Source organism: Bombina bombina, chromosome 4 (genome assembly GCF_027579735.1).
Source record: "Bombina bombina isolate aBomBom1 chromosome 4, aBomBom1.pri, whole genome shotgun sequence".
Lineage (NCBI taxonomy): Eukaryota > Metazoa > Chordata > Amphibia > Anura > Bombinatoridae > Bombina > Bombina bombina.
Genome location: NC_069502.1, coordinates 1,054,285,172 through 1,054,312,261, shown reverse-complemented (window position 1 = coordinate 1,054,312,261; position 27,090 = coordinate 1,054,285,172). Strand labels below are relative to the sequence as shown.

The 27,090-nt window shown below is 39.8% G+C and overlaps 1 protein-coding gene across 1 annotated transcript in view; it reads left to right on the top strand.

Annotated features, from left to right (window-relative positions):
- EML6 (EMAP like 6) overlaps window positions 1-27,090 on the top strand; it is a 540,560-nt gene that overhangs the window by 337,636 nt on the left and 175,834 nt on the right. The window contains exon 25 of the mRNA XM_053712691.1: window positions 23,901-24,077. Coding sequence (XP_053568666.1) covers window positions 23,901-24,077 — 177 coding nt within the window. The remainder of the gene's footprint in view (window positions 1-23,900; window positions 24,078-27,090) is intronic.

Below are 27,090 nucleotides of genomic sequence, written 5' to 3'. Positions count from 1 at the left end.
GAGCAGAGGTCAGATCTGTTCTACTTACTCTTCCAGCCTAGGAGCCTTCCTGTATTATCTCCCCTCTGCCTCTTCCAAACATGTGGTGCTTTCAGCAGGAGCCAGGAGTTACTGAAGTCAGAGCACTCAGGCAGGCACTTGAAGGTAACAGGGACCTAAATAAGGCGCACCAAGCCTTTTTGCTGAGTATGTGTGCACTGTAACTCCCTGAAAGTCTTAACAAACACCTAACGCACGCGCAATATGTACCTCTCAACCGCCATCCCCCCACCGCAATAACTAAATAAAAGAATTAACCACTAATCCTCCATTCACCCACATTGCAATCTAACTAATAAAGTTATTAACCCCTAATCCGCCATTCACCCACAATGCAAATAACCTAAATAAAGTATTAACCCCTAAACCGCCAACCCCCACAACGCTAACTACCTAATTACACTATTAACCCCTAAACCACCAACCCCCCACAAAGTAAAGTATCAATCTAATCTCTAAGCCCCCTACCCTAACACCCCCTAACTTAATCCCAAATAAACTACAGTTACCGAAAATAAAAAGACTATCTCCCTAAACAAAATAATTAGCAAAATAAAAATATCCTAACTTCCTATTAAAATAAAAAACCTAACATTACAGTAAAAAAATAAATGAACCACAGATTACATAAAAAAAATAAAATCTAATATTACAAAAAATAAAAAAAAATCAAAGATTACAAAAAATAATAAACCAAAAAAATAAAAAAATAAACCTAATCTAATACCCCTATAAAAACAAAAAAGAAAACCTAAAATAAAAAAAACCCTAATCTAACACTAAACTACCAATAGCCCTTAAAATGGCCTTTTGTAGGGCATTGCCCTAAGTTTTTCACCTCTTTTACTTTTAATAATTACAAATTACCCCCTAAATGTAAAACCCCACAACCCCAAAGTAAATCTAAAAAAATCTAAGATACCCATTGCCCTTAAAAGGGGAATCAGCAATCAGCTCTTTTGCTGCCCATTAAAATAAAAAAGCCCTAATGTAAAAAAAATATATTTTTTTTTATATTATTATTTTTTTAGATTAGGGATTTTCTATTTTAATGAGCAGCAAAAGAGCTGATTCCCATTTTAAGGGCAATGCCCATACAAATGCCCCTTTAGGGGCAATGGGTATCTTAGGTTTTTATAGAGTTATGGTTTTTTTTATTTTGGGGGGTTGGGTGGGAGGTTTTACTTTTAGGGGGTAATTTTTAAAAGTAAAACTTAGGGCAATGGCTTGCAAATGGCCCTTTTAAGAACAATTGGTAGTTTAGTGTTAGATTAGGGGGTGGTTTTATTTTGGGGTGGTTTTTTTGGGATCTATTACAGTCACCCAGCAGACCAAACTCCCGCAAAGGTGTAGTATCTGTATTCAAAACGATAAGAGAGACACAGGTGCCCACATGGCCTAGTACAGCAGGAACAATGTTGATACAGAGCCAATGATAGGAGAGGTACTCACAATAGTTGTAGCATCTCCCTTGATGCTATAGGAGCAGGATGGGGTCAATTCAGTCACCCACCAGACTTAGTAAGAGGCACTCGGGACAGGGTGGATCCAGCAGTCAGCCAAAACAAGATCCCTTAGCACAAGGGACAACTCACAGAAAAGATGGTAGCAAATGTTCCAAGATAAAAATGTATTTAAAAAGTTAAAAACACAGGCGAAGCGTTTCTCAGCTCAAGGCTGTTTCATCAAGCTTCATACAATATTATTAGAACACTTGCTACATATATATTCATTCTGGAAGAAAGAAGAGGATCCTCCGCGCCGGATGTCTTGAAGATAGAGCCGCTCCGAGTCGGAAGGATGAAGATAGAAGATACCATCTGGATGAAGACTTCTGCCCGTCTGGTGGACCACTTCTTGCCGCTTGGATGAAGACTTCTCCCGGCTTCGTAAAAAGCTGACAGGAAAATATCACCTGAGCATCTCTATGTAAAAAAGTAAGATATTTTACCTCACAATTTCCTCAGCTCAGCAGAGTAAGTGCTGTGTAAAATGTTTTACTTCAGCTGCTGCTTAGCTGCAGGTAAAAAATAAATAAAAAAATGAGGAAATGAACAGCAGCCAATCAGCATCAGCAGTGCTGAGGTCATAACCTCTTTTAATGTGATCTCATGAGATTTCACTTAACTCTTATGAGATTTCATAGTAAACTTCCTTAAACTGAAAAGGGAAATAATATGAGTGTGCACAAAGCTCACTCCCTTGGCTGTCCAGGGACAGACATACTGATTTGCTGCTTAAAGTCCTTTGGAATGGGGTTTGAATACTTAGGACATTTTGAGGTCAAATATTTTTCTTTTTTACATAGAGATGTTCAGGTGATATTTTCTAGTTAGCTTTTTACAGCTATGCTGCATCAACTTCCCTTTTTTTTTTACATATATAAACTATTATATTATAACTATTAATTAATATCAATGTTGTATTTTTTTTTTTTTTTTTTTTTAAATTTTAAAATAATGTTTATTGAAGATATAGAAAAAGATACAATATTTCCCAAGTTGTTACAAAAAATTATGGGATTATATACAGTTTGACGCATACATCTTTAACATAGGTTAGCTACATGTGGCGAATTATGGGTATCTGTAAGTCTCTGGTTGGATTCCAGGAATGTCCATATTACAGTTTCATGTTACAAGTGTCCTTGAGATCCTGTTAGAGAATTATCCAATAAATCCCATTCATAGCAGAAAGATTGCCAGCAGTAACCAATACATTTGTTCCCATAAGCAAAATACAAAGCTAACAAAGATGTTCTAATTATATTAAACATACAGAAATATGCAAAGCATTTAGTCCTGTAGTAAAAGGAAAAAGAAAAATAAAGAAAAAAGAAAGTCCAGAAAGAAAACATGACTCATAACAGTAATTCAAGTTTTACATTAAAGGATCCAATGTTTCATATATGTTGTACCTTACATCTAGTTCAGACGTGTCATACAGGTTAGTTCAGTTCGGTTCAGTTCGGTGTGGCTCGGGACGGGCCCCAGACATGTTCCCCCCTCCCTCCCATTGACACAGCTCAGGCTATTTGAGGGTTCTCTCCGGGACCACATCTCCGACATCATTTCATAGGTATCCAGCTGGCCATTTGAAAGATAGTGGTATCTTTCTAGCTGCAATGTGATATTTACTTTTAGCTTCCACTCTGAAAATGAAGGGATGCAAGTGGATTTCCAGTGGAGAGGGATCAGGGCTTTAGCACAGGATAGAAGGAGTATAAGTAGAGCTTTTTGTGCCCTATTCTGGAATTTGAGTGGAAGGTGTAGTAGTAGTGTTTCTAGGGATCTAGGGATTTCCAGATCAATGATTAAGTTAATTTCTTTCCACACTTCCTCCCAGAAGGGGCTGAGTAGTGGACAATCCCACCACACATGGGCCATGTTACCCTCCAACCCGCACCCTCTCCAGCACTTTCCCGAGGTATTAGGGTAGATCCTTTTCAATCTATATGGTGTGAGGTACCACCTACTTAGAAGTTTGTAATGAGATTCCTGTGAGCGTGCTGAGATGGAAACCCTCTTCCCCAAAAGAAACATGTGTCTCCATTCCTCAGTAGTAAAGGTGTGTCCTAGTTCTCTATGCCATTGTGTGGTGTATTGAGGTAAGACGTCGTCAGATGGTATCAAAAAGAGTTTATAAATGATCGAGATCACATGTCTAATTTCCATAAGGGATAGACACAGCTGTTCAAATTTCGTCAAGTCTCTACCGAAGAGGTGTTTAGATTTATGTGAGCTGATATAATGTAGTATTTGAGAGTACGCAAACCAAGAGTTTGCTAGTGCAGGGTGGTCATCGTATAGTTCCTGTTGTGTTTTAAGTCTCCCCTGGGTCAAAATGTTGCCTATACAGTTCAGGGGGGTGGCCGGAGGGTCTGCCGCCATGGTCATATGCAAAGGTAAGTCGTGGTTATTGTAAATAGGTGTGAGAGGTGCATAACTGGTGGAGATGTGTGAGTCTGTGGTTATTATTTTGTCCCATTCATTAAGCAGTTCCTCTAACAGTGGTAGTTTGGATATATCATTTGGTCTGTGTTTTCTGTCAGTCCAGAACAGAGTAGCTGGGTTAGACCTTTTAATGGCATGTGAACCCACCTGTTTCCAGGCTTTGTCCGCTGAAGGTTGGCACCACTCTACTATTCTCTGAAGCAAGACAGCCCGCCTATAATATAGGATGTGCGGTATACCCAGTCCCCCCTGCTCCCTCGGTAGATATAGAGTTTGTCTGTTAATTCTCGGTCTCACGCCTTTCCATATGTATTCCTCAATTAGATTTTGTAAGGAGGGAATGAAAGTGCGAGGGAGTGCTATAGGGGCAGCCTGTAATAAATATAATATTCTCGGCAAGACGTTCATCTTCACGACCCCGACTCTGCCGAGCCAGGAGATGGACTTGTTTTTCCATTCAGAAAAGTCCCTGGTTATCTCTTTCTTCAAGAGCACATAGTTGGCCTCAAAGACCTCTAGGTGATTTCCCGAAATGTGTATTCCCAGATACTTCAATGTTCCAGTCCTTTGCAGGAATGGGGAATGGTTCCCGAGCCAGGATTGCATTTCTGGAGTTAGAGAAATGCCCAAGATTTCTGATTTTGTGAGATTAAGTAAGAAGTTAGAGACTAAGCCAAATCTTTCAAATTCTGCTAAGACCGCGGGAATGGATGATTCTATATCAGTTATAGTAAGTAACAAGTCGTCAGCATACATGGCCAACTTGTTTTCAACGGGACCTGTCCTTATACCCTTTATCTCAGTATTGTATCTGATGTTACTGGCCAGTGCCTCAATGGTGATGGCAAATAATGCGGGGGATAACGGGCACCCTTGCCTAGTTCCATTTCCAATATGGAATGGATCAGAGAGAATGCCATTGACTTTGATTTGTGCGTTAGGGTGTGAGTATAAGGCAAAAACAGTTCTTAAAAACTTATCTCCAAACCCCATTGCAGCCATAGATTCTCGTAGAAAAGCCCAGTCCACCCTATCAAATGCTTTCTCTGCGTCCGTAGACAGCAGAGCGAGAGGGATAGACTGAGCCTTAGAGAAAGCCATGAGATGAAAGATTTTTAAAGTATTGTCCCTGGCCTCTCTGCCAGGGACAAATCCCACCTGATCGGTGGATATCAGTTGTGGCAGATATTTGTTGATACGGGTTGCTAAGACCTTTGCTAGAATCTTAATATCACTGTTAAGGAGGGAGATGGGCCTATAACTCTCTGGTTTATCTGGGGGTTTCCCGGGTTTCGGTAAGATTGTTATGTGGGCTGTCAGCATAGTCTTTGGTAAGTGTCCGGAGTCAGGTAATTCATTGAACAGCTTTTGTAGGTGGGGCAAGAGTAGCGGGAGAAAGGTCTTATAATATTTATTACTCAGACCATCCGGACCTGGGCTCTTCCCTGCCGGGAGAGCAGTTATTGTCTCAGCAATTTCTTCTTGTGTTAGGGGAGTATCTAAAGTATCAGATTCTTCTACAGTCAGAGTAGGTAGTCTTGTGTGTCTCAGGTAGTCTCGTATGTTCTGTATATGTTTATCTGTCTCACCTTTTTTGAGATTATATAACCCTTCATAGTAGGCATGGAAAATACGTGCAATACTGTAACTATCCTGTCTAGTTTGTCCCTGTCCGTCTTTCATAGAGTGTATATAAGTTTTCAACCTCTGGCGTGTAAGGGCTCTCGCCAAGAGTCTGCCTGCTTTGTCACCCCCCTCATAATACTTTTGTCTGAGTTTTAGGGCCGAGCGCTGGTTCTCTTCTTGTAACAAGGCTCGGAACTCAAGTCGGGCTTGAGATAGTTCATTTTCTAATGAAGCATTAGTGGGGTTTCTTTTATGTTTTTCTTCTAGCACATGTATAGTGTGAAGCTTTGTATTGTATTTTTCTCTGTGCTGTTTATTCAGTTTAGATTTATGTTTAATTAAAATACCTCGGAGGACACATTTGTGGGCCTCCCAGATTGTGGTGAGTGGGAGATTGTCCTGTGTGTTAATGTTGAAGTATTCCGAGATGGATCTTTCTATGTCAGTTTTTATTTCCGGATTATCCAGGAGCACATCCTCCATCCTCCACAAAAAAGGTGTGTTAGGTGAATTTGGCCATGCAATGTTGCAGGAGACAGGGGCATGATCCGACCATGTGATAGACAGAATGTCGCTATGTGTAATGTATGATATCCCCATTGAATCAGAAAAGAGATAGTCTATCCGGGAATACTTTCTGTGGGGGGCGGAATAAAAGGTGAAATCTCTGTCTGTTGGGTGCAATGTTCTCCATATATCATGTACAAAAAGGTGTTTGAGTATTGAGTTGATTTGTTTCAATGTATGGTGTGGGGTGCTTGATACCCCGTTAGAGGTATCGGACATGGGGATTAATGGTACATTGAGGTCTCCCCCCATAAAGAGGACACCCCTCGATATTTCCTGTATTTTTTGGGTGACCCCTTTTAAGAAGTGGTCTTGCTTTGAGTTAGGTGAATAAATGTTGACTAATGTGATCAGTTTGCCGTGAAGCTGACCTACAAGGATGATATATCTACCGTCTTTATCTTTCTCTTGGCGTATCAAGGTGAATGGTAGTTTACGGTGGATAAGGACCCCTACCCCATTCTGTTTACGTGGGCCTGAGGCTAGATACAGGTTGGGGTATGCGTGACTGTGCCAATTGGGTTCTTTGGATTTGATAAAATGGGTTTCTTGAAGAAACACAATTTCCCCTCCCATTTTCTGTAGGTCTCTCGTTACTATGGATCTTTTGCCCGGGTTATTGAGGCCTTTAACATTCACCGTTAGTAGTTTGATCGGGTGTGCTTTGCATCTAGTATGTTGTTCCCTCAATATGGGGTCCCCTCGCTGTGGGTGGTGCATGGTGTTTGTGGTATGTTGGTAACAAAATAAGACAGGAGGAAGGGGGCAAGAGGTTAGAAATTGTGTATTGGGGCCCGTCCACAATGACACTCTAAAACCAGCAATACAAATGTACAGAAAAAATAGCAACATTGGATCAATTGTATACAAATACTTTATGAGAGAGTAAGTCTAACAGGCTGTGCCCTGCTAGGCCCATGTGGGGATGAAACTGAAAAAGGAATTAAACCAACTTTAACTGAGCCGCTCACTTTATAAATATAACAAAACAAAACTAAATAAGTCTAAATATAGGGCCTGTAGGCATATCGCCGCCCTTTATATATTTCCTGGAGCACAGTGAGGATTCCCCCGTGATGTGACAGGTGATATGGAGGTAAAAGATCAAGGATCTCAAGACCTCCATGCTGAAACATCCATTTCAGGCATCTGTGTGTTCAGAGTGGGAGTATCAATATGCGCCAGAAAATTGCATGAATATCTAGTACATTAGATTATAACTCGAAGTATTGTTATACCAGTTTCTAACAGTAGGTAAAGTGAGACATAACCTGCGAGGCAGGAGGTAAACAACAGATTTCAACATAACTGTGTCCATTATAAAAAACCAGGACATTTTAAATTTTCATGCAAACCTGAGCAGGAATCACAATCGGTATTGTAGAAATGTTGTATTTTTTTAATATGCTTCAACTGGACCAAAAATGACCTGCATTAATTTTAAGACCCTTTGATAAAATAAAAATGTTAGCACAAACTTTTGAATTCCTATATAGCCCCTCTAAATACTTATCTCCTTCCAAGATAAGAAAAAATAATGTAGGTAATTTAGGTAAAAAACAGAGGTCTTAATAACAGATAGCACAGTACTGTATGCCTAATATCACCATATAGACACAGCGTGCTCATTATCAGTGTATAGATACCCATGCACATAATATAGTCCAGTCCGCTCATCATCAGTGTATAGATACTCTATAAGTATACAGTTCACATTAAAAAAACATTTTAAGCAGTCTCACTTTACAATTTGCTGTGTCAAATATTGTATTTTAAAGGGGATAAAGTTGCCATTCCCTGGCCACTGGGTTGTACTTGCCTGTAAAAGTTGCCAGTCCTACTCTGGTGATACTTACCTCTTCTGCAGCATTGTCCTTGAAATATCATGTGGACTCAAGCTGCTAACATTTCTGCCTTTGCACAATATCTGTGTATTCACAAAACAGCCACAAAGCTGATGTGCATTTGCAACATACTGAACATGGCTACAGTTATTTCTCTTTTGCATGTGTGTGTCTTTGTGTGAGAGTGTGTGTGTTTCATTGTCAGTGTCTTTGTGTGTGTGAGAATTTGTGTTAGAGTGTGAGGGGTCGATTTATTAAACAGCGGATGCTGCTTCCGACTCACTCTGCTTCAGGTCCGCCTGAAGCGGAAGTTAAGAAGCAGCGGTCCTAAGAACGCTGCTCCTTAACTCGTCCGCCACCTCTGAGATGGCGTACAGCAATCAGCCCAATCGAATACGATTAGGTTGATTGACACCCCCTGCTAGCGGCCGCGAATCTACAGGGGGCGGTATTGCACCAGCAGTTCACAAAAACTGCTGGTGCAATGTTAAATGCCGACACCATATTTATCGATATGCGGCGGACATGATTCGCTATAGAGGATCATGTCTGTCCGCACTATGATAAATTTACCCCTGAGAGTGTGTGTATGAGAGAGCATGTGTTTGTCTTTGTGCGAATGTGTGTGTGTTTGTCTTTGTGTGTCTTTGTGTGAGAGTGTCTTTGTGTGAGAGTGTGTGTGTCTTTGTCAGTGTCTTTGTGTGTGAGAGAAAATTTGTGTTAGAGTGTGAGAGTGTGTGTGTGTAAGAGAATGTGTCTATGTCATGGGGGGTGACACCATGAGTTACCGCACCGGGTGACATCAACCCTAGTGATGCCACTAGTTCAGCCCATTTTATGGAGAAACAACAATTATGCTTTGTATTTTGTACTTATAAGTATGAATTTTAAAGTGATTTTTGCACATCCAGTGTACATAAATTACTATTTAAACTGTGCATATTTAATATGATTTATTCCAGTGTAATTTACATACAAATGTAACTTTTTTGATAAAATACGATTTTCAGTGAGCAATTTGTTATGATTTTTGATGCACCTTAATACAAATTTTCATAAGCATTTTTGTGTGAATAGTTCAATTATTCCTTTCTTCTACTAGATACGACGAGTCCACGGATTCATCCTTTACTTGTGGGATATTATCCTCCTGCTAACAGGAAGTGGCAAAGAGCACCACAGCAGAGCTGTCTATATAGCTCCTCCCTTGACTCCACCCCCCCAGTCATTCTCTTTGCCTATACTAAGTGATAGGAAGGGTAAAGTGAAAGAGGTGATAAAATGATAGTTTTAATTTTCTTCAAGCAAGACTTTTTTATTTTAAATGGTACCGGTAAGTGCTATTTATTCCCAGGCAGCAGATGGATGAAGATTTCTGCCTGGAAACTGATGATCTTAGCAGTTGTCACTAAGATCCAGAGTAGTTCCCACAGAATGGCTGAGGAGTACTTAAGAAACTTCAGTGTGAGGAACGTTTTTCATGCTACAAGCATTGAGGTATGTTCAGTCATTTTTTTCTGGAGAGACTGTGTTATTTCAGAATTAGCTGACAGTATTCCCATAATGGATGGGGTAAGCAGTAATCCTACATGAAGTAGAAGGGTATTACTGGTACCTGTATGTTTTTTTGGGCTGAAAAAAAATGGTTGACACTGATGACATAATGTTTGTTGGGCAAACAATTTTATGTTTAGAGGACAATTAACTTTTTAATTTTGTGTGAAGCAAACATTTTTATTTTTGATGGCAATGAAGGGGGTACATGGCTTTCTTTTAGACCTGGGTAAATGGAAACCCACATGGCCAGGTTGTAGACCGCTTTTTAGCGGTTTTTGCAAGGGAGTGAGACATCAATGTAGATGGGCGGGGCCTATTTTCACGCCTCAGTTGCGCAGTTGAATTCCCCATGCAAGTAGCAAGCTCCAGCTCCGGTGGGCCTCAAAGGAAAGATTTTACCTAATCGAAGTGGTTGAGTGATTTGACAGACCCCTGAGGGCAGGTAGGCGCCACTTGCAGAGGGTTCTTTGGTTAATTCATAGCGTTTTTTTTAACAACTTTTTTCCATTAAGGGTTAAGTATTCCTTTTCTTGTGGTGCAATCTTAGCTAGCAAGATAAGTCACTTAGGCCTAGATTTGGAGTTTGGCGGTAGCCGTGAAAACCAGCGTTAGAGGCTCCTAACGCTGGTTTTAGGCTACCGCCGGTATTTGGAGTCAGTCAAAAAAGGGTCTAACGCTCACTTTTCAGCCGCGACTTTTCCATACCGCAGATCCCCTTACGTCAATTGCGTATCCTATCTTTTCAATGGGATCTTTCTAACTCCGGTATTTAGAGTCGTGGCTGAAGTGAGCGTTTTATTTTATTAGGGGGCTTAGAGTAGGTGTAATTAGAATAAAATTGTTGTAATATTTTTCTTATGTTTGTAAATATTTTTTTATTTTTTGTAACTTAGTTCTTTTTTATTTTTTGTACTTTAGTTAGTTTATTTCATTGTAGTTATTTGTAGGTATTGTATTTAATTCATTTATTGATAGTGTAGTGTTAGGTTTAATTGTAGGTAATTGTAGGTATTTTATTTAATTTATTTATTGATAGTGTAGTGTTAGGTTTAATTGTAACTTAGGTTAGGATTTATTTTACAGGTAATTTTGTAATTATTTTAACTAGGTAGCTATTAAATAGTTCTTAACTATTTAATAGCTATTGTACCTGGTTAAAATAAATACAAAGTTGCCTGTAAAATAAATATTAATCCTAAAATAGCTATAATATAATTATAATTTATATTGTAGCTATATTAGGATTTATTTTACAGGTAAGTATTTAGCTTTAAATAGGAATAATTTATTTAATAAGAGTTAATTTATTTCGTTAGAGTTAAATTATATTTAATTTAGGGGGGTGATAGTGTTACGGGTTACACTTAGCTTTAGGGGTTAATACATTTATTAGAATAGCGGTGAGCTCCAGTCGGCAGATTAGGGGTTAATGTTTGAACTTAGGTGTCGGCGATGTTAGGGAGGGCAGATTAGGGGTTAACTAAACTGAGTGAGTGAGCGCTTACAGCTTAAAAGGCTAAGTGTTGGTATAAAACAATTTAATACAAGCAATAAAACAATATAACTATATAACTAATACAGTGATTCAGTTAAAACAATTTATACATATTACATGGATCCATGGGGGGCATATAAAAACAAACCTAAAATACAATGTGCGTTCAGAACAGCATAAAATAATAAATAATCACAATACCGAAAAAAGCCAGTTGGGTCACAAACCCATCAACTTTCGTTGGATGGGCGCTGATCACATAGGTAAAATTGGATATAGACAGGTGATGCGACGTGTCTGTGATATGACGCTAAAGGTTACACAATGGTGTGGATAAAAATGTGTAAAAATGTGAAAAAATGTGAAAAAATATATGAAAAGATAAATAAATATAAATATCCACAATTAGTGTTCAAAAATTATAAATATAAATGTCCACAATTAGTGTTCAAAAAAATAAGTTCCAAATTAGATATATCCAGTGTGGGTAATAGGCATAAGTTGCCAAAAGAAGGGGGTAGTTCCTTAGAAGCAAAATTTTGTGATGAATTGTAGAAAAATGTTCAAAAACACATCGTTCAAAAATACAAATCGAAAAACCATATTTTCAAAAATAAAAACAAAATCCAAAAAAATGTCTTCAAAACCTGTGGAAAAAAGGAGAAATAATAGTGCAATAACGTTTTTGCAATCCAAATGATGATTAGAAATAAGCTCACCAGTATGTCAACGTGTTTCGGCCTTCCTGGCCTTTATCAAGACTATACTGTTAGTGATTATCTGGGAGCTTTTATAGTGTGGTCTCTGTGGTGATTGGATCAATTTTGGCGCCAAAAAGATTAGGTCCGCCCTTTCCTGTTTGGCCCATTTTTGCCTGGGAAAATAACTAATACCAATCTTAGTTCGTATTTTTCATCATCAAAAGACAGTTTTAGACGTATTTGACATTTATATATAACGTATTGTATTTTTGGGTTTCATTTCTTTCTTAATTTGTGCGTCTATGGCATATTTATAATCTTATTTGTTGTCCGGTTTTTGCCCCACTTCCGGATCTAGGGGTCATTGTCTAATATGTATCACATCCGGTTTCATCTGCATCACTTCCGGTTTCGCTATTACCGGAAGTTGATGTCATCAATATCCGGTGTAAATATTGCCGTAGCTGATTCCGCTCTTGCCGGTAATAGACTAAGTGCATGCCTTTCTAAAATACTTTTAGGATGCCTTTCTAAAATTCTTTTAGGCAGTTGTGCTCTAAGTCATAAAGACGATTGATGTGTTATATACAAAAAGGTGGTCAGGTTAGTCAGACGTGTAAACACTAATGCGGAGTCTTAGTGTAAATGAGATGGCTAATATAAATACAGTGATCTGAATGAGGATCCTAGTGTTATTCTGTAAAAATCACAGGGGTTAATGGGCTGAGATATTTAATAAAAGTCGTTAACTGATAGCAGTAGATATTTAATAAAAGTCGTTGGTTAATAGAATGGAATATTAATTCAAACTTGTGATTGGCACAGAACATGTAGAGCAGACTGTCGTTGGGGTGTCTAATGTGCAACTTGCACCGCTCATTAAATTCTTAAAATTCGGGTTGTCTGAAGAGTGTTAATGGATGTGGGCCTGAGGTAGGTGGGTCGTGGATCAGGAAGGAAATAAGTTGTGTAGCTTGTATGCTATTAGTGGGATCCGACCCTCTCGGTCGCTTTGATAGGTGTATGCTTATGTGTTTTGAATCTAGGGACTAGGTCCCCTAATCAGTACCTATCTATAAGTCGTGGGTCTAGGTTCAATGTGGAACCTACCATTTTACAAATGGGCTTTCAGATATTTGAAGCGACTATCGCTATATTGGCTTGAATATGAGGTATCGAATATGTGGCATTGAATTCGGCGTCTTAGATGTACTCTATGCTAAGTCATATCAATGGACAGTGGGTCTCTGCTGAGCTAAATTTAAAAAAAGGCCTAGAATGGTTATGTATTTATAATCACCAGCTAATAGGAGCCTGTCAGCTTTTCAAATCTGGACGTTCATTTATCAGACGGTTTACTTATTATATCAGTCAGCTAGTTTGGATCTATCGGTTTGATTATCAGTAAAGGTCCTCCTTGAGGGCTAGTGTGAAGACACATGCGGTCACGTTATGACTTTTCTGATAGATATATTTGCAAATGGGAATGTCTTTTCCTTTGTTCGTTGGAATAATAAACCTTTAGGAAGACGTGTTGTACTTTGCCTAGTCTTTTATCAAGGCCAAGAGGTGTGACAGGTCTTCTTTATGGTTCAGTCCTTTTGGGAAGAGGCAATCCAATGCGAAGATCCATTTTGATTCATGGAAGAGCAATTTTTTCCCGTAGTCCCCTCCTCGCCAGTTTTTATTTATCTTTTCAATTCCAAAGAACTTGAAATCTTTTATGTTGCCTCCATGTTTTATGGAGAAATGCTTGTATAAAGGTGTATCGGTATTCGATTTTTCGATACACAGTATGTGTTCTCTAATACGGTCTTTTAAAGCTCTTGAGGTCTGTCCCACATATTGGAGGCCACATGTGCAGTATATTACATAGATAATTCCCTTGTCCTGGCATCTGATGAGGTTTTGTATCTTATAATCATCTGTCTTGCCATGTGGGGAAAATCGGCTGGTTTTGACTCCGCTTTTGCAGGCCTTACAACTTGGGCAAGGGAAAAAGCCTGTGATTGCTTTGCCTTGGTGGTTCACGGTGTTACTCATCTTATTTCTTGGGATACTTGGTGCCAGAAGATTTTTCAGATTGTCGGTCCTCCTATAGACAAATCTTGGTTGTGATATCAGTTTCTCCCCGATTATATCATCCTCTTTCAATATTGCCCAATGCTTCCTGATGATTCTTTCTATGATAAATCTATTGGAGCAGTATTCAGTGATCATGGGTACATCGATAATGTTGTCCTCCATTTCTTTTGTCTGCTTTGTTTTATATTTTATTAGGCTATTCCTGTCGACTTTTCCCACTTCCACAATTTTCTCTTCCAGAGTCTCTTTGTTGTACCCCCTATCCAAGAACCTTTCTTTCAGTATCCCTGCTTGTTCAGCCCACTTGTTCGGGTTAGAGCAGTTTTTTCTTATCCTTAGGAGTTGTCCTTTTGGTATGTTGCTTTTCCAAGTTGGATGGTGGCAGCTCAGGCTATGAATGCAGTTGTTACAGTCGACCTTCTTAAAGAAGGTCGACGTCTCAGTTTTACCATTCTTAACTTCAATTGTGAGATCCAGAAAGTTGATTTTGTTGTAGCTGTATTCAGACGTAAACTTTAGGTTCATTTCATTCTGGTTCATTACGTCAATGGTGTATTTTAAGTCTTCCAGTGATCCCTTCCAGATGATCAATATATCGTCTATGTATCTGGAATAGAGGACCAGGTCCGCGCTTGCTGGACATGAGTCCCAGAATATCTGTTCCCATTGACCCATGTAGATGTTAGCATAGCTAGGCGCGAACCTGGTCCCCATTGCTGTGCCGCACACTTGTTTGTAGAATTCGTTGTTACAACAAAAATAATTGTGGCTTAAGATGTATTTAATGCTTTCCAATATGAATAGACGTTGTTCATCAAGTACTTCTGGGTCTTTCAATAAAAAGGAATTTACGGCCTCTATGCCTGCCTCGTGCGGTATGCTTGCCGAATTCAATGCCACATATTCGATACCTCATATTCAAGCCAATATAGCGATAGTCGCTTCAAATATCTGAAAGCCCATCTGTAAAATGGTAGGTTCCACATTGAACCTAGACCCACGACTTATAGATAGGTACTGATTAGGGGACCTAGTCCCTAGATTCAAAACACATAAGCATACACCTATCAAAGCGACCGAGAGGGTCGGATCCCACTAATAGCATACAAGCTACACAACTTATTTCCTTCCTGATCCACGACCCACCTACCTCAGGCCCACATCCATTAACACTCTTCAGACAACCCGAATTTTAAGAATTTAATGAGCGGTGCAAGTTGCACATTAGACACCCCAACGACAGTCTGCTCTACATGTTCTGTGCCAATCACAAGTTTGAATTAATATTCCATTCTATTAACCAACGACTTTTATTAAATATCTACTGCTATCAGTTAACGACTTTTATTAAATATCTCAGCCCATTAACCCCTGTGATTTTTACAGAATAACACTAGGATCCTCATTCAGATCACTGTATTTATATTAGCCATCTCATTTACACTAAGACTCCGCATTAGTGTTTACACGTCTGACTAACCTGACCACCTTTTTGTATATAACACATCAATCGTCTTTATGACTTAGAGCACAACTGCCTAAAAGAATTTTAGAAAGGCATCCTAAAAGTATTTTAGAAAGGCATGCACTTAGTCTATTACCGGCAAGAGCGGAATCAGCTACGGCAATATTTACACCGGATATTGATGACATCAACTTCCGGTAATAGCGAAACCGGAAGTGATGCAGATGAAACCGGATGTGATACATATTAGACAATGACCCCTAGATCCGGAAGTGGGGCAAAAACCGGACAACAAATAAGATTATAAATATGCCATAGACGCACAAATTAAGAAAGAAATGAAACCCAAAAATACAATACGTTATATATAAATGTCAAATACGTCTAAAACTGTCTTTTGATGATGAAAAATACGAACTAAGATTGGTATTAGTTATTTTCCCAGGCAAAAATGGGCCAAACAGGAAAGGGCGGACCTAATCTTTTTGGCGCCAAAATTGATCCAATCACCACAGAGACCACACTATAAAAGCTCCCAGATAATCACTAACAGTATAGTCTTGATAAAGGCCAGGAAGGCCGAAACGCGTTGACATACTGGTGAGCTTATTTCTAATCATCATTTGGATTGCAAAAACGTTATTGCACTATTATTTCTCCTTTTTTCCACAGGTTTTGAAGACATTTTTTTGGATTTTGTTTTTATTTTTGAAAATATGGTTTTTCGATTTGTATTCTTCACGATGTGTTTTTGAACATTTTTCTACAATTCATCACAAAATTTTGCTTCTAAGGAACTACCCCCTTCTTTTGGCAACTTATGCCTATTACCCACACTGGATATATCTAATTTGGAACTTATTTTTTTGAACACTAATTGTGGACATTTATATTTATAATTTTTGAACACTAATTGTGGATATTTATATTTATTTATCTTTTCATATATTTTTTCACATTTTTTCACATTTTTACACATTTTTATCCACACCATTGTGTAACCTTTAGCGTCATATCACAGACACGTCGCATCACCTGTCTATATCCAATTTTACCTATGTGATCAGCGCCCATCCAACGAAAGTTGATGGGTTTGTGACCCAACTGGCTTTTTTCGGTATTGTGATTATTTATTATTTTATGCTGTTCTGAACGCACATTGTATTTTAGGTTTGTTTTTATATGCCCCCCATGGATCCATGTAATATGTATAAATTGTTTTAACTGAATCACTGTATTAGTTATATAGTTATATTGTTTTATTGCTTGTATTAAATTGTTTTATACCAACACTTAGCCTTTTAAGCTGTAAGCGCTCACTCACTCAGTTTAGTTAGTCTCTTTCCCAAGCCCACTAGGGGGCTCTTGCCAGTGAGCTTAAGGCATCGTATTACTAGCGCTCGGTCTACTACATCTGATTCTTTGCAGATTAGGGGTTAATACTATTTATTATAGGGTTAGTGAGGCGGATTAGGGGTTAATAACTTTATTATAATAGCGGTGCGGTCCGGTCGACAGATTAGGGGTTAATAAGTGTAGGCAGGTGGAGGCGACGTTGTGGGCGGCAGATTAGGGGTTAATAAATATAATATAGGGGTCGGCGGTGTTAGGGGCAGCAGATTAGGGGTACATAGGGATAATGTAAGTAGCGGCGGTTTACGGAGCGGCAGATTAGGGGTTAATAATAATATGCAGGGGTCAGCGATAGCGGGGGCGGCAGAATAGGGGTTAATAAGTGTAAGGTTAGGGGTGTTTAGACTCGTTGTACATGTTAGGGTGTTAGGTGCAGACGTAGGAAGTGTTTCCCCATAGGAAACAATGGGGCTGCGTTAGGAGCTGAACGCGGCTTTTTTGCAGGTGTTAGGTTTTTTTTCAGCTCAAACAGCCCCATTGTTTCCTATGGGGGAATCGTGCACGAGCACGTTTTTGAAGCTGGCCGCGTCCGTAAGCAAATCTGGTATCGAGAGTTGCAGTGGCGTTAAATATGCTCTACGCTCCCTTTTTGGAGCCTAACGCAGCCATTCTGTGGACTCTCAATACCAGAGTTATTTTAAAGGTGCGGCCAGAAAAAGCCAGCGTTAGCTTCGCGGGTCGTTACCGACAAAACTCTAAATCTAGCCGATATATTCTAAAATTGGGATACTTTTTTTCATTTTAGATCAGTTTTGGAAAAATTGTACGCTTTTTTTCTCTTAAAGGCGCAGTATCATTTTTCAGATTGTTATTTTTTTCACTAAATAAAGTGTTTGTGAAAGCCAATGTTCCATGTGTTTAGAAGCCATTGTGGAACCCCCACTTAAAATGTGTCCCTCATGTACTGAAAGGGCCTTACATTGCAAAGAACATATTTTAGCTGATAAAAGTATGTCTCAGGATGATTCTAAGTCAGAAGAGAATCAGGTTATGCCACGCCTAATTCTTTCACCCTGCAAGATATGGCTGCAGTTATGTCTACTACCCTTACAGAGGTATTATCTAAACTGCCAGGTTTACAGGGTAAGCGCAGCAGGTCAGGTATTAGAGTACATACTGAGCCCTCTGATGCTTTATTGGCCATCTCCAATGTACCCTCACAGTGTTCTGAGTTGGGGGTGGGGGAATTGCTGTCTGAGGGAGAGCTTTCTGATTCAGGAAAGATGTTCCCTCTAACAGACTCAGATGTGACGGCCTTTAAGTTTAAGCTTGAACACCTCTGCTTGTTACTCAGGGAGGTTTTAGCGACTCTGGATGATTGTGACCCTATTGCCATCCCACCAGAGAAATTGTGTAAAATGGATAAATATCTAGAGGTCCCTACTTACACTAATGTTTTTCCAGTCCCTAGAAGAATTTCAGTCATTGTTACTAAGGAATGGGATAGACCAGGCATTCCGTTCTCTCCCCTTCCTACTTTTAAGAAAATGTTTCCCATATCTGATACCATTTGGGATTCGTGGCAGACGGTCCCTAAGGTGGAGGGAGCTATTTCTACCCTTGCTAAGCGTACAACTATACCTATTGAGGACATTTGTGCTTTTAAAGATCCTATGGATAACAAATTAGAGGGTCTTCTAAAGAAATTATTTATTCATCAGGGGTTTTTTCTACAACCTATATCGTGCATTGTTCCAGTAACTACTGCAGCAGCCTTTTGGTTTGAGGCTCTAGAGGAGTCTCTTAAGGTGGAGACCCCATTAGATGATATTTTGGATAGAATTAAGGCTCTCAAGCTAGCTTAATCTTTTATTACAGATTCCGCTTTCCAAATGGCTAAATTAGCGGCAAAGAATGCAGGCTTTGCCATTTTAGCGTGTAGAACGTTATGGCTTAAATCTTGGTCGGCTGATGTGTCATCTAAATCCAAACTTTTAGCTATTGCCTTTAAGGGTAAGACCCTATTCGGGCCTGAACTAAAGGAGATCATTTCCGACATTACTGGAGGTAAAGGTCATTCCCTTCCTCAGGACAAGATGGTTAAAATAAGGACCAAACAGAATAATTTTCGTTCCTTTCGAAATTTTAAAAGTGGTCCCTCTACTTCCTCCTCCGCTACCAAGCAGGATGGGAACTTTGCACAATCCAAGTCAGTCTGGAGACCTAACCAGACCTGGAATAAGGGTAAACAGGCCAAGAAACCCGCTGCTGCTACCAAGACAGCATGAAGGGGCAGCCCCCGATCCGGGACCGGATCTAGTAGGGGGCAGACTTTCTCTCTTCGCTCAGGCTTGGGCAAGACACGTTCAGGATTCCTGGGCATTAGAAATCATGACCCAGGGGTATCGTCTAGAATTCAAGTATTCTCTCCCAAGAGGGAGATTTCATCTTTCACGTTTGTCTGTAGACCAGACAAAAAGAGAGGCGTTCTTACGCTGTGTAAAAGACCTTTATACCATGGGGGTAATCTGCCCAGTTCCAAAACTAGGACAGGGGCAGGGGTTTTACTCAAATCTGTTCATGGTTCCCAAAAAGGAGGGAACCTTCAGACCGATTTTAGATCTCAAATGCCTAAACAAATTCGTTCAAGATGGAGACCATTTGAACAATTTTACCAATGATCCAGGAGGGTCAATATATGACTACCGTGGACTTAAAGGATGCGTATCTTCACATTCCTATCCACAGAGATCATCACCAGTTTCTCAGGTTTGCCTTCCTGGACAAACACTACCAGTTTGTGGCCCTCCCTTTCGGGTTGGCCACAGCTCCCAGAATCTTCACAAAGGTGCTAGGGTCCCTTCTGGCGGTTCTAAGGCCGCGGGGCATAGCAGTGGCGCCCTATCTGGACGATATTTTGATTCAGGCATCAACTTACCAGTTAGCCAAATCTCATACGGACATCGTGTTGGCTTTTCTAAGAACTCATGGGTGGAAGGTGAACATAAAGAAGAGTTCACTAGTTCCTCTGACAAGAGTTCCATTCCTAGGAACTCTGATAGACTCAGTAGACATGAAAATTTTTCTGACGGAGGTCAGAAAATCAAAGATCTTAACTACTTGCCGAGCACTTCATTCCATTCCTCGGTCATCAGTGGTGCAGTGTATGGAGGTCATTGGGTTAATGGTAGCGGCAATGGACATAGTTCCATTTGCTCGCTTACATCTCAGACCACTGCAGCTGTGCATGCTCAAACAGTGGAATGGGGATTGTGCGGATTTATCTCCTCGGATGAATCTGGATCTAGAGACCAGAGACTCTCTTCATTGGTGGTTGTCTCAGGATCATCTGTCCCAGGGAATGTGCTTCCACAGGCCAACATGGGTCATAGTGACGCCGGACGCCAGCCTCTTGGGCTGGGGTGCAGTCTGGAATTCCCTGAAGGCTCAGGATGTTTGGACTCAGGAGGAGTCATTACTACCAATAAATATTCTGGAACTGAGAGCAATATTCAATGCGCTTCAAGCGTGGCCTCAGCTGGCTTCGGCCAAATTCATAAGATTCCAGTCGGACAATATCACGACTGTAGCATATATCAATCAACAAGGGGGAACAAAGAGTTCTCTAGCGATGATAGAGGTTTCCAAAATAATTTGATGGGCAGAGACTCACTCTTGCCATCTATCAGCAATATATATCCCAGGAGTGGAGAACTGGGAAGCAGATTTTCTAAGTCGTCAGACTTTTCATCCGGGGGAGTGGGAGCTCCATCCTGAGGTGTTTGCGGCATTGATCCATCAATGGGGCACACTGGAATTGGATCTGATGGCATCTTGTCAGAATGCCAAACTTCCTTGTTACGGGTCCAGATCAAGGGATCCTCAAGCAGTACTGATAGATGCTCTAGCAGTACCTTGGTCGTTCAACCTGGTTTATGTGTTTCCTCCTTTTCCTCTCCTACCTCGTCTGATTGCAAGAATCAAACAGGAGAGGGCTTCGGTAATCTTGATAGCGCCTGCGTGGCCATGCAGGACTTGGTATGCAGATTTGGTGGAAATGTCATCTCTGCCGCCGTGGAAACTCCCACTGAGACAGGACCTTTTCATTCAAGGTCCGTTCCAACATCCAAATTTAATTTCTCTGCAACTGACTGCATGGAGATTGAACGCTTGATCTTATCTAAGCGGGGATTCTCTGAGTCGGTCATTGATACTTTGATTCAGGCTCGAGAGCCTGTTACTAGGAAAATTTATCATAAGATATGGCGTAAATATCTTTATTGGTGCAAATCCAAGGGCTACTCATGGAGTAAGATCAGGATTCCTAGGATTTTGTCTTTTCTCCAAGAAGGATTGGAGAAGGGATTGTCAGCTAGTTCCTTAAAGGGACAGATTTCTTTGCCAATCTTACTACACAAGCGTCTGGCAGATGTCCCAGACGTTCAGTCGTTTTGTCAGGCTTTAGTTAGAATCAAACCTGTGTTTAAACCTGTTGCTCCACCATGGAGTTTGAATTTAGTTCTAAATGTTCTTCAAGGGGTTCCGTTTGAACCCATGCATTCCATTGATATTAAACTTCTATCTTGGAAAGTTCTGTTTTTAGTTGCTATCTCTTCTGCTCGAAGAGTTTCTGAGCTTTCTGCGTTACAATGCGACTCGCCTTATCTTATATTCCATTCTGATAAGGTGTTTTTGCGTACTAAACCTGGATTTCTTCCTAAGGTTGTTTCAAATAAGAATATTAATCAGGAAATTGTTGTTCCTTCTCTGTGTCCTAATCCTTCTTCTAAGAAGGAGCGTCTGTTGCATAACTTGGATGTGGTTCGTGCCTTGAAGTTTTACTTGCAAGCGACCAAGGATTTCCGTCAAACATCTTCTCTATTTGTTGTCTATTCTGGAAAGCGTAGGGGTCAAAAAGCTACGGCTACCTCTCTTTCTTTTTTGGCTGAAAAGCATCATCCGTTTGGCATACGAGACTGCTGGACAGCAGCCTCCTGAAAAAATTACAGCTCATTCTACTAGAGCGGTGGCTTCCACATGGGCTTTTAAAAACAATGCTTCTGTTGAACAGATTTGTAAGGCTGCGACTTCGTCCTCCCTTCATACTTTTTCCAAATTTTCCAAATTTGATACTTTTGCTTCTTCTGAGGCTATTTTTGGGAGAAAAGTTCTTCAAGCAGCCTTCTGTTTAGGTATCTGTCTTGTCCCTCCCGTTTTGCGTGTCCTGTAGCTTTGGTATTGTATCCCACAAGTAAAGGATGAATCCGTGGACTAGTCGTATCTAGTAGAAGAAAATGAAATTTATGCTTACCTGATAAATTGATTTCTTCTACGATACGACAAGTCCATGGCCCTCCCTGTCAATTTACGACAGATTATATTTTTGTGTTTCAAACTTCAGGCACCTCTGCACCTTTTAGTATCTCCTTTTTCTTCCTATACCTTTGGTCGAATGACTGGGGGGTGGAGTCAAGGGAGGAGCTATATAGACAGCTCTGCTGTGATGCTCTTTGCCACTTCCTGTTAGCAGGAGGATAATATCCCACAAGTAAAGGATGAATCAGTGTCGTATCGTAGAAGAAATCAATTTATCAGGTAAGCATAAATTTCCTTTTTGTGAGATTTTTGTGCATTTTTGTAATGTATGCATCTCTTCCCCATATGAAAATGCTGTATACGCCCCTAAGATCATTCCACCAGGGAAATAGAAGTACTGGCACGCATTCTTTAATAATCTCGTCTGCTCAGAGATCTTTAGCTCTTCGTGCCCTAAGTGTTCAATAGTACACATTAACATGATGTGAAATCTGGCATTTTAACATATTTTTTTCCTACAATAATTGTATATTCATGATTTTCCTACCTTTTTTATATTTTAAACTGATACACCACTAAAACTTTTGTCAATGATCAATTAAATGTGTTGCGTCATTAACCTGGCTATTTTGATTAAATAACATGATGCATACTGTTCTTGTTAAAGTAAACATAAACAAAAGCTGTAGCCAGTATTGAGTCTCATAAGTTTGTGCACCAATGGCCAAATCCAGGGGCACAACTATCTGGTTCTCAGGGGTCTCAATTGAAACTGTGCCCCTCCTTGTCCTTCAGTCAGTTGAGTAATTTCTACAGGTGGGGTGGCAGGGTTTCTCCTGCATCATTTCTGGACCCTCTATGTGCCCCTCCCTTGCAAAACAGGGCTTCCATTGTACGGAAAGTGTCTGGATTTGCCTCACCAAATCTGATGGCAGGATTTCCAATATGGCCACAAAATTCTGTTGTTGTACAGAAAAACCTGCCTCCATATTTGTACAGGAAGGCTGCACAAGTGCATAATCTCTAATGTGAACTACCCAAGGGGAAAAGATGACAGTCACAGAGAAGCCGCTCCTTTTGGTTGACAGGTCAGCCTCTGGTAATTTAAAAACAGCAAAAAAGGGCGCTATTGAAATCTGGGCCTCTGCTAAAGCTTTTGCTTTTGACCTCAATTACACCCCTGGCCAAATAACAGTCAAAGTCCATTTAAAGGGACAGTCAAGTATAAATTAAACTTTCATTATTCAGATAGAACTTTTAATTTTAATTGACTTTCCAATTTACTTTTATCATCAAATTTGCTTTTTTCTCTTGGTATTCTTAGTTTAAACTAAACATAGGTAGGCTCATATGCTAATTTCTAAGCCTTTGAGGGCTGCCTCTTATCACATGCTTTTTAAATCTCTTTTCAACACAAAGAGACAGAAAGTACACGTGGGCTATATAGATAACACTGTGTTCAGGCACAGAAAGTTATTTAAGATCTAGCACAATACAATGCTAAATTTAAGACAATAGATAATAAACAGTCACAGTCATGTGATCAGGGGGCTGGAAGAAGGTTCCTAGATACAAGGTAATCACAGAGGTAAAAAGTACATTAATATAACTGTGTTGGTTATGCAAAACTGGGGAATGAGTAATAAAGGGATTATCTATCTTTTAAAACAATAACAATTCTATGGTTGACTGTCCCTTTAAGCATTAACCATTGGCCTTGATGAGATAGGTAGATACACCACTTACAATCTACATTTGTTTAACATTGATATCCTAAATCTTGGCTGTTTGGTTGCTCTAGAAGGCTTGTGTACATTTATTGAAAATATACTGATTCAATTATCTATGAAAAATACAAATATTTCTGTATTTAAATGAGTTTGCTTATTTTATTTATAGATGGAGAAGATAGAGTGGCACTCTTGGACTTGTGTACTTGGGTCTACGTGTGAAGGAATATGGCCTGCACATAGTGATGTTACTGATGTGAATGCAGCATCTCTTACCAAAGATGGAAAATCATTAGCTACAGGCGATGATTTTGGATTTGTGAAACTTTTTTCATACCCAGTTAAGGTAAATAAACTGTAACTAGTTCTATGTCTCTATGCAGCTATGCGTTATGTTTTTAAATATTCCCACAAGCAAACAGAAAGTGGAGCACTAATGTTAGAATGTGCTAACTAACGTGCATATTACAAGTTTAAGGTAAACAATGGCGCTCAAAGTATTAGTGCACCGGAAGACCTAGCGTAAAGTTAAAAAAATGTTCACCAAATACATCATAAACATATCAAAATAAAATATTACACTATTATATACACTATACAAAATGTTCTTTGTATTTTTAAATAGATATTTATATATATATATATATATATATATATATATATATATATATTTCTATACCTGTGAATATATATATATATATATATATATATGCCAGTGGAGACGAGCACTCCAGACTCACTGTTCAAATGACTGGGGTGCAACAGAAGAAAGTACATAAACTGAAACAGAGAGTGCACACACTAGGACTTTTTACATGTTTTATTACTTGAAAGTGAACATTTTCGGGGGGGGGGGGGGGGTTAGCCCCTTCTTCAGACATATAAGTACATAGATAAACTTACCCCAACACCAAACATCCTTTATAGACAGATAGACACCATCACACACGCTCTCCTGGGTAGGGCGGCAGCCACCCGGTGATGTCACATCCCAGGCAACGAGAGTGAATAGTCTGTAAACAGAATACACAATAGAACACCCATATATGTGTGACAATTGCAGCAGAATACAGCAGATATCAAATGTACATATCAAATGTATTGGACAATCCCCAAGTATATTATAATAAATGTACATCAAACCTAAGATAAGGCGTTAATTGCGTGAAACAGGAACCGGTAACATTGTAACCAGCTAATCATGTGAGACCCGTAGTCATGGAAATGAGAGACGCCCGGCCGACACAACTAGACCAAAGCAAAATCGAAACTGACGTGTAAACATGCCCTGGCAATGTTACAATGATACACCATCAGCAGTAGGCAGCAATAATTACATACCCCTATGCATGTTAGCCTTAAACATAAGCACAAATACAAAGCAACACTATATATATATCAGGAGGGGGGGTGTACGAAAAAAGAAATACCACAGAGCTAGAGCAACCAATAAGGAGCGACCAGTGGCCATGTCAGCAGTGAGCAACCAGTCCCAGTGGCCAGTCATATTCAAATATAGGTCAAACACCGCCAATCTTTCCCCATTCGTAGCACCAGTTCAGCACCCCTAATGCAACTCAGTAAACATACAAAAAGCAGTATAAACAGTTTGAGCTCTTATGCAGAAGTATAAGCACATCCCATTGCTTACATATTGACATTGCCACGTACCAAAGTTACCACATATGCTAGAAAGCCCAATGAGATCCTTAACAGGTATAACCAACAGCTTTATCTTGTATGCCAAATCATCAAGTACAAATTTATATACGCAAAATGATCAAAGGATAAGACTGACATTAGTACAACCCAGCCAAATGAGGAAATAAAACAACTGACACCCTGCCATTACCACCAGGGAGCAAACGATTGTTTGTGCACATTTTGGCGGTGTTGTACTAATATCCACATAATATATAGTATAAAGAAGCATCAGCCACAAATACCAATTAAGGGCACCAGTGAGTCAGAACAGGGTGTGTGTCAAGAGCCGGAATAGGTGTGGGGCCCAATCAGCCAACCTCAAGACCCGTGACCATGGCAACCAAATAACAAATTTCACGGACATTCCATGAGAGGCAGCCTTGGCACATCACCCATCCATTCCTCAAATGATAAAGAAACATACGAGACTCATAATAAACCATATGCATCAAAACTGTTACAAAAATTGTTACACATTGTAAAAGGCCCTATAATCAAGGAACAGCAAACATGCATAAAGTCCAAACTTACCATACTCTCAGATGCAAACAGATGCAAACAATCCATAGGGCATTACATAACAGTCAGAGAAGTATACTAGATTGTTGAGCATATAGAAAATAAACCAAATGGGCAACATCGACAATAGTACACAATATGTGTCTCCACAACAAAGGAAAAACAGAAAAAGTACATAGGCATACTAGATGGGCCCGAATATATGAACAAGCAGTAGTGACCATAATTCATAAATAACCAGCACCTGTAATCTTGGGACCACATTAGACGTTCAATTACAAGCAGTCTAGTCCCAGTGAATTGGAAGGTACTATAAACACACTTGCCAATCCAAGTGGGTATTCAGCCCATTTGGAATTAGAGTGTTTAACACATAAGTCCAGCAAGCTTCCCTTCTTAAGAGCTGGGTATTCCTGTCCCCACCTCTAGACAAGGGCGGGAGGTGATCAATTATAGTGTATTTTAGGTCTTTGACCGTATGTTGCTGCTCTGCAAAGTGACAGGCCACGGGCTGATCCAACCTACCCCTCTTCAAGGATGTCCTTATTGCTGATCGGTGGTTTGTATATATGTAACACACAGAGAAAGTCCAGCACTCACTTAGAAGCTTTCAGCTAAGATTAAAAGCAAAAATGGAAGGTTTAGTTACCGCATTTGGCCAAATGGGACAAGCCCAGGTACCTCGTCAAGGTCCCTTCCAAAACCTAGGTCCCTAAAACAGCCACACAATGCAAGCTCTCAATCAAAAAAACTGCAGTTAAACAGTTCCACAGCACCTTTCAATATAAAATGTCCTTTATTAGCAACTCATGGACAGAATATTATGCAACGTTTCGGGAACGCAGTCCCTTAATCAAGGGACTGCGTTCCCGAAACGTCGCATAATATTCTGTCCATGAGTTGCTAATAAAGGACATTTAATATTGAAAGGTGCTGTGGAACAGTTTAACTGTATTCTACATTGGGGCTAGAGGTCGCTAGCCGGACAGACGTGCAACTGGCCGGATCAGGCTTTTTCTTGTTTGCTGGGTCTCCCTTGTTTTTTGCTAATCAAACAAACTGGAAACAAGTGAAGGGTGCACAGGCTTATGTAATCACCCTAGATATATACAAAACACGGAAGGGGACTGCACTCT